The following is an 8326-nucleotide window of genomic DNA, read 5'->3' on the forward strand; positions in this document are numbered from 1 at the left end:
ATTTTTGGGTGAACTAACCCTTTAAGCAATAACCAGTTGGCTTTTAATTAGTCATGAGATACTACGTTGAATGAACACATGCAGATAGGAAAAAAAGTTAGTAAATAAAGTCTGTTTTTCCACTCAAAGCAATTGTGTCAATTAGGAAACAGTGCATGAGTTTTGTGGAGTAATTTTATGATGGTTTTACGTTTTTTGACGCCTCTGTATGGAAAAGAGCAATCTGTACATTAACAAAAAAATCTTCCTTGTTCCAAAAAAGAGAGCAAGTCATATGGGTTTGGGATGACATAAGGGGAGAGTAAAAGATAACAGAATCATTTTTGTGTGTACTGTACCTATAACTACCAAAGCAGATTTTACAAACAAAATATATATTTTTTTCATTTTAGGTGAGTGATATTACCACACATCGGAAAAGAACAGCTCTTAAGGGATTACCTATTTTTCTGCGTGAAAAGCCAGCATGTTTTCTCAAGATGTGCCTGGTAATTTACCATTTTCATACCCTATTTCTAAATCCTTTTTTAAAATATATTTTACATGTATTCAGTTTACTTACACAACAACGATGATGATAATTATTGTATGTAAATTTACACTTCCATTAATACCTCCCATCCATTATTCTCCCAGGATACTGATCCCGAGGACCACAGCACCAAAGGTGTAAAGATCGGAATCCTTACTGTGGTCGAAGATGATGTTGCCGCTGTCACATCACTGCCAACTGTAATCAACCTGGCCATAATCCTGGAAGAGGCCATTGTGCTTCAGGACATTACAGATCTGCCAGCAGCATTTGCATACTTGTTCGGTCTCTTGTATGCACTCAATATGGAGTATCCAAAAGAACTCAAGTATACTTTCGAAGTAATACAAAAGATCTTCATGGATCTTGGTGGTACCTGCTCTGCAAGAGTACAGTCATTGAAGTCTAAACTTTGCTAAATGGACAAAGGCATCTGAATGACGTTCTTCCACTGGCCATTCTTTATTTTATACTTTTATAGTTAATGACTAAAAAAACAATACTGTTTTATTTCAATGTATTAATTTATGTTAAGTATTCATTTGTTACAGCCGTTGCCTTAAAGAGATAGTTCACACAAAAAGGAAAGTTCTTTCATCATTTACTCGCTCCCAAGTTGTTCTAAACCTGTGTGAACTTGGGGGTGAGTAAATGATGAAAGAACTTTCCTTTTTGTGTGAACAATCTCTTCAAGGCAAAGGTTTTAAAAAGTGAGTACTTAACATTAATCGATACATTGATATTTTTTTAGTTTCATTCTCCTAGTGTTTTTTTTTTTTTTTCTCAGGCCGAGCTAATTGTATTTGATTTCTATGTAGACACTGGTACTTCCAAGGCCAAGAGTGGATTACAGGCCTATCATTGTAATTGTAGTTTCAATGTTGATGTTCTGACAAAAATGTACAGTGCATTTATAATCGAGTAATGTTTGTGGTTTACTCTGATGCTTTTACTTGTTTTGGGTTCTTGGACACAATAGTAACTTAGTTTTGAGGAACTCTTAGGTTGATGTTAAAATATGCAATATAGTAGTTTTCACATAATAGTTCCTTTAAAAATCAACCAAAAATGATAAATACATGTGCAAATGTGCTTCATGCCACAAGACAGCTAACGTATTAAGGTATAATTAACACTGGATTTCTTTAACATGCATTATGTACCATGCATTGAGCTCAGTGTAAAATGCATGGAGTAAAGAAGTTCAAATAAAAGACTTGGTATGTCCTTGTGCATTGGACACAAACTTTCAATAATACATTTATTTATTTAGACTATTTAAATAATATAAAAAAATTGTCTATGCCTATAGATAATAGGCCTATTTGTGTTCAGTAAACAAAAAATATTTTGTTCTGTTATTCATTAGGTAAACATGACTAGTTATGTTGTGACAACTTGTGATATTAATGTAATATTTTAAGTTGGGTGGACTTTAGTCCCTGTTTGTTAAGTTTACTCAAAAAAGCGCTTGCGATAAGTTGCCTTATTTTTTTAAGTTGACACAACTTTTTTTTTTTACAGTGTACATGTGGATATTCCAGATGAACTTGAGGAGTGCTGTTTGGTCTTGGTCTTGACTTGGTCTCGGTTTAGGTGGTCTTGACTACAACACTAATAGCGACATATAATTATGTGTTTTAAGCTCTGAATTGAATCCACCGGAAACTCCAGGACTATTAGATTTCAAAACACTTATGACAGACATCACCACCAGTCTCAATTTAATGAAAGTGAATGAGGGCTGAGACTGGCAAGCTCTAAAATAACAAGAAAAAGCACCTTAATTCTTTTTTTCATAAAAAGGTCCATATGACTCATGCGTTAAATATAAATTGTTCAATCTATGCCATTATTCAAAGAAAATCTTTACATCTGCTCAATCAGCTACCACGCATGCTAAGCAGCACTATTTTATTATCATTGAGATATTATTAGTTTACTAGTTTTCCATCACAATTTTAACTTTAGTTAAAGTTTTAGAAATGGTGTTGTGTGTTTTTGTAATTTTTTATTACTATAATTTAGTTTTATTATTATTATTATTATTATTATTATCTTAGATTCAGTTATATCAAATTAAACTAAATGAAAATGAGAAATGTTGGTTTAATTGTTTTGTATATTTTATATAACCTTAATATATAATGTTTATTTTATTCCATGTAACTTTTTTTCCCCCTTTTCTTTCTCTTTAATTGAGTCGGTTGATCCAGTGGTCACAATGAGGGGAAGATTGTGAATAAAATCATGCTAAGAATATAGATGCTAATAATATAGCCTATGAATTGAATCGATTCCTTTCATGATCATAGAAATCTCCAGTTGCTATTGAATTACAAATGTTCTCATTTTGTTTTCCATGGAAGAATAAAACATTTGGGTCCCACTTTATATTAAGTGGCCTTAACTACTATGTACTTTCATTTAAATTAATAATTTGGTACAATGCATTTACTATGTACATACATGTTTTTACATTGTACTTATATTTTAAAAATACCTGCATGTAATTGCATCTGTAATTAATTTCTGTAATTACATTTATAATTATGCTGTTGACCCATCCCTTACATCTTAACCCACCGTTAAACCTACCCAAACCACCAAACCAGTCCCTATCCTTACTAGTATCTCACCTCAATAGCAGCAAAAGTGTTTTGCAATACATGAACAATAAGTACATTGTACTTATTTTTTGATGTAAGTACATAGTAGTTAAGGCCACTTAATATAAAGTGGGACCAAGATTTGTAACAACATAAATGATGACAGAATGTTCCTTTAAACTTAAAACAGTGAAAAGAAATAAAACTAAAAAGCATAAATACTGTATATAATAAACAAATATTTCAATGAACTGTATTTATATAATCAGATAAGTTTGCCTGGATTAAATAATAATGATAATAATAATAATAACAAAACTAAAATAAAAGAATTCCAGCCTCTCTCTCTGATACAAGTATGAGTAACTGTTTGTAGAGAGGCCTTCATTTAAATGCTTGTCATTCATTAACTGATGTAGCCTATTGTAGTAATGTTGTCTCTGGTATTCTGGTCTGTGAGCGTATATGCGTTCAGGGGGTGTGACTTTGGACGGTGATTGCAGGGAGGGTGCGACGTTCGCTTTCAGTGCTATCAGGCTAGTTAGCATTTTCCAAGATCTTCTACTGCACCTTTAAATATTCAAAAAGATCGTGTTATGTTCTGTGATTGCTGTTAATAAATCTGTCAGAAAAAAATATGCTAAAGTTTCACCTTCAGGTGTACAACAGCCTGGCAGCCTTTTATAAAAATTAACCATGGTTTTCTTACAGTAACCACAGTATTTGTAGTAAAACTGCAGTAACCACAAATTTACCATGGTAATAATTATAATACATTTTAGTACTTATGTAACACCATGTTTATTTTTCATGAGGCCCATGGTAATAATAATAATACATTTTAGTACTTCTGTAACACCATGTTTATTTTTCATGAGGCACCCTCAAAGGTGCAGCTATGTAAGGGTGTACTCACACTAGGCGTTTTGAACCGTGGCCGAGTGCGTTTGACCCCCAAAGCCCGGTTCGTTTGACTAGTGCGAGCGCTCGGGCGCGGTTCGTTTAGCCGGCCCTGGCCCGGTTCGTTTGACTAGTGCGAGCGCTCGGGCGCGGTTCTTTTAGCCGGCCCTGGCCCAGTTCGTTTGACTAGTGCGAGCGCTCGGCCGCGGTTCGTTTAGCCGGCCCTGGCCCGGTTCGTTTGACTAGTGCGAGCGCTCGGGCGCGGTTCGTTTAGCCGGCCCTGGCCCGGTTCGTTTGACTAGTGCGAGCGCTCGGGCGCGGTTCGTTTAGCCGGCCCTGGCCCGGTTCGTTTGACTAGTGCGAGCGCTCGGGCGCGGTTCGTTTAGCCGGCCCTGGCCCGGTTCGTTTGACTAGTGCGAGCGCTCGGGCGCGGTTCGTTTAGCCGGCCCTGGCCCGGTTCGTTTGACTAGTGCGAGCGCTCGGGCGCGGTTCGTTTAGCCGGCCCTGGCCCGGTTCGTTTGACTAGTGCGAGCGCTCGGGCGCGGTTCGTTTAGCCGGCCCTGGCCCGGTTCGTTTGACTAGTGCGAGCGCTCGGGCGCGGTTCGTTTAGCCGGCCCTGGCCCGGTTCGTTTGACTAGTGCGAGCGCTCGGGCGCGGTTCGTTTAGCCGGCCCTGGCCCGGTTCGTTTGACTAGTGCGAGCGCTCGGCCGCGGTTCGTTTAGCCGGCCCTGGCCCGGTTCGTTTGACTAGTGCGAGCGCTCGGGCGCGGTTCGTTTAGCCGGCCCTGGCCCGGTTGGAAGAGTGTGAGCGCTAACCGCGCCGGAGCACGGAACAGTTACTATTTTGTGTGCGCTACTGTCATCATTACGACCGCAAACATTTATTACTACTACTGCACTACACTCTTCAATTCATTTAATTTAATCAAGTATATTTAGGTTTATAATGGCTCTGGTTCTTACCTTATTGATGAACAGGAAATGTAGTTTGCGAGTAAAGCTGCAAATTATTTCATTAACGTCAACTGCTTCCGTAATAAGTTTCTGATACATAAGTGAAAATCAATGCACGGCATAAATTATAAATTATGAATTATTCAGCAGAATATTAGCGAAAGTGGTTTTCTCCGTTATCTCATACCGTATCGTAAGCGTGCTCCGTCCCGGAATGTTTAGTGCAAGTGTGAGTGCAGGCCAGCGGGGGATAATCTCGCTCGGGCTCAGTTCAAGACAACCGTGCCTAGTGTGAGTACACCCTAACTTATCTATCCTTAAAGCATGCATACTTGTATGGAACTAACATGCTCCCTTTTAGGGGAATAGTTGCACCTTTGAGGTTACTGCCCCAGTAGAGAGCTAAAATACAATTATAGTACATTTTATTTACAAAAAAGAAAAACAGGCCCATGAAATATTAGAAACATGGCTTTAAAATCTAATATCAAGCAAGTATAATTACTGATTATAATCTTTTAATAATTTAAAAGATCATTTTTTAGAGGTATCGGTATCAATATCGACGATACTGAACTTGAAAATATCGGTATCGGATCAAAAATAAAAGGTATCGGCCATCCCTAAACATCACATTATGAACATGCATATAAAGAATCAAGTTATAGAAATTTGATGTGTCGGTATGAAACAATATCAACACCTTGACACAATGTTTGTCTCAAAGTCACATGAGCGTTTCTTCTGCTGTAAAACAGAACCACTCCTCAGCTGGATTGTGCAAAAGGAAATCAACATTCAAAATACACTGCTAAACATAAAGATTGAAGTAAATGGGCTGTGAAGAACAAAAACACACCGAAAGCTCTTTTAAAGACAGTATGGGTGGCTCTTAAAAGAGCCTTTGTGTTCGCTGCTCAGATCAGACGAGCTCTACTTGGAGCTGGTGTATTTGGTGACGGCCTTGGTGCCCTCAGACACGGCGTGTTTGGCCAGTTCCCCGGGCAGCAGCAGACGCACGGCGGTCTGGATCTCTCTCGAGGTGATGGTGGAGCGCTTGTTGTAGTGAGCGAGACGAGACGACTCACCGGCGATGCGCTCGAAGATGTCGTTGACGAAAGAGTTCATGATGCCCATCGCCTTGGAGGAGATCCCGGTGTCAGGATGAACCTGCTTCAGCACTTTGTACACGTAGATAGCGTAGCTCTCCTTCCTGGACCTCCTGCGCTTCTTCCCTGCTTTACCCGCGGTCTTAGCGACCGCTTTCTTTGAGCCCTTCTTGGGAGCAGACTTCGCTGGTTCAGAAATGTTGCCGTACGTCGTTTAACGCTAAACTCAGTAGCTCACGAGACGTGCACTGGACATTTATTCGACGCTCATGCTAATTTAAAAGGGCTGGATCCGCGCGCTCTCATTTGTTCATTCGTGAAATTAACGTAAGAAACTTATTTCATTGGTCATGACGACGAGCTGCTTGCGGGAACATCAGCCAATCGTATGCCTCGACGGTTTAGTCCCTCCTCTCGCCCCGCCCCCGAGTAACTTCCCCCAGAACTTTCAGCTTCTTTGTCCAACTTTCCCGCGCAAAATTACATTATCGGTTAACGTTTGCATTAATGCGTCTTTTTACACACATTAAAGAAATTTATGGAACAACTACTCATTAACTGTATGAAGACTATATTTACGATCAAATCGATGACCTAAAAAAAATTTCAATTGCTCAAAGACCCCCTAAAACCACTTGCAATTTCAAGTTTATGAAAGACTTGTTACTGGTTTGAGTTTAGGACAAACTGAGCTGACCATGTGTCGATTCGCACATTTTAACAGTTCACAATTTTAATATCGTTATATTTAATATCTGTATTTAGTGGTTACAGAATATATTAAAACCAGAGCATATTGAAAGGCACGCTCTCTTATGAAAGTGTGGGTGGCTCTGAAAAGAGCCGCTGGGTTTATGAGTGCAGACATGTTTATCCTCCGAAGCCGTACAGAGTGCGTCCCTGTCGCTTCAGCGCGTACACCACGTCCATGGCGGTGACGGTCTTTCTCTTGGCGTGCTCGGTGTAAGTCACGGCGTCGCGGATCACGTTCTCCAGGAACACCTTCAGCACACCGCGGGTCTCCTCGTAGATCAGACCGGAGATGCGCTTGACGCCGCCGCGGCGCGCCAGACGACGGATGGCGGGTTTGGTGATGCCCTGGATGTTATCCCGCAGCACTTTACGGTGGCGCTTAGCGCCTCCTTTCCCGAGTCATTGCATATCTATTATAACTGCTTTGATATATAGACATGAAATTAGAGCAAGATTACACTTTTAAAGTCGTCTAGACTCAAGTAACACCTAAATTACTTAAGACTTTACAAAATGAACTTCGTTCACGAGATTCAATGGAAACCATCTTTCATATTAACATTGAGTTGGCTCTTAAAAGAGGCTTCGGGGTTTGTGTGGCTGAGGCGGCTGTGGGTTTAAGCGCGCTCAGCGGATGCGGCGGGCCAGCTGGATATCTTTGGGCATGATGGTGACCCTCTTGGCGTGGATGGCGCTCAGGTTGGTGTCCTCAAACAAACCGACCGAACAAGCCTCGCTAGCCTCCTACAAGCCCATGACGGCGGAGCTCTGGAAACGCAGATCCGTCTTCAAATCTTGAGCGATTTCTCTCACCAGACGCTGGAAGGGCAGTTTGCGAATCAGCAGCTCAGTGCACTTCTGATAACGACGGATCTCTCTCAAAGCCACGGTACCGGGCCTGTAACGATGAGGCTTCTTAACGCCACCGGTGGCGGGTGCGCTCGCCAGCTGCTTCCTCGGGGCTTTACCTCCGGTGGATTTACGAGCAGTTTGCTTGGTTCTGGCCATTATCTCTCAACAACACTTCAAACAGTAAGTATAAAATGAAGTAGTGAACGAAACGTAACGTTTATTTTAAGCCTAGGACTGCCATGCGCTCATTGGACGGCAGAGATGCAAAGGTATTTGATTGGTTATTGTCTGGCGTCTCTAAAAGACAGTTGACCAATGAATGAATGAACCAGTGCGTCTCCTGTTTTCAAACGAGAAGACAGTTTGTGGTTCCCGCCTAAAAAAATTAATGTATTCTTGTTTCTTTGTCTTATATGAAAACATAATAGCGAAATAAGTCTTAAATTTGCAAGTCAGAACCTGTGGTTGTTGTTGTTGTTTTTTTAAACCTTCCTGAATGTGTAGAGTTGGACATTTGTAACTAACGTTACGTACAAACTATTAAATAATGTATATCAGTTTACCCCTTATGTTTCTTTGGCCATATCAAGAGCGTATTTTCATAATACACACTTTAAA

The 8326-nt window shown here is 40.4% G+C and overlaps 2 protein-coding genes and 2 pseudogenes across 2 annotated transcripts in view; 1 reads left to right on the forward strand and 3 right to left on the reverse strand.

The window, feature by feature from the left end:
- Window positions 1-159, forward strand: part of LOC107703861 (Fc receptor-like protein 5) — a gene marked incomplete at its 5' end in the record, with an annotated part of 3747 nt that extends 3588 nt beyond the window's left edge. Inside the window, one exon of the mRNA XM_016506648.1 lies at window positions 146-159. Coding sequence (XP_016362134.1) covers window positions 146-159 — 14 coding nt within the window. The remainder of the gene's footprint in view (window positions 1-145) is intronic.
- Window positions 160-5913: 5754 nt separating this feature from the next.
- On the reverse strand, window positions 5914-6314 carry LOC107703862 (histone H2B-like; the record flags this gene model as incomplete). The annotated part of the gene is made up of 1 exon (XM_016506649.1): window positions 5914-6314. A coding segment is annotated over one exon (387 nt), but the record flags the coding sequence as incomplete, so codon positions are not given.
- Window positions 6315-6902: 588 nt separating this feature from the next.
- LOC107703867 (histone H4-like) lies at window positions 6903-7264 on the reverse strand (annotated as a pseudogene).
- Window positions 7249-7906, reverse strand: LOC107703866 (histone H3-like; annotated as a pseudogene).
- Between the last annotated feature and the right edge of the window lie 420 nt (window positions 7907-8326).

This window comes from Sinocyclocheilus anshuiensis, unplaced genomic scaffold (genome assembly GCF_001515605.1).
Source record: "Sinocyclocheilus anshuiensis isolate Anshui unplaced genomic scaffold, SAMN03320099.WGS_v1.1 scaffold1505, whole genome shotgun sequence".
Classification (NCBI taxonomy): domain Eukaryota; kingdom Metazoa; phylum Chordata; class Actinopteri; order Cypriniformes; family Cyprinidae; genus Sinocyclocheilus; species Sinocyclocheilus anshuiensis.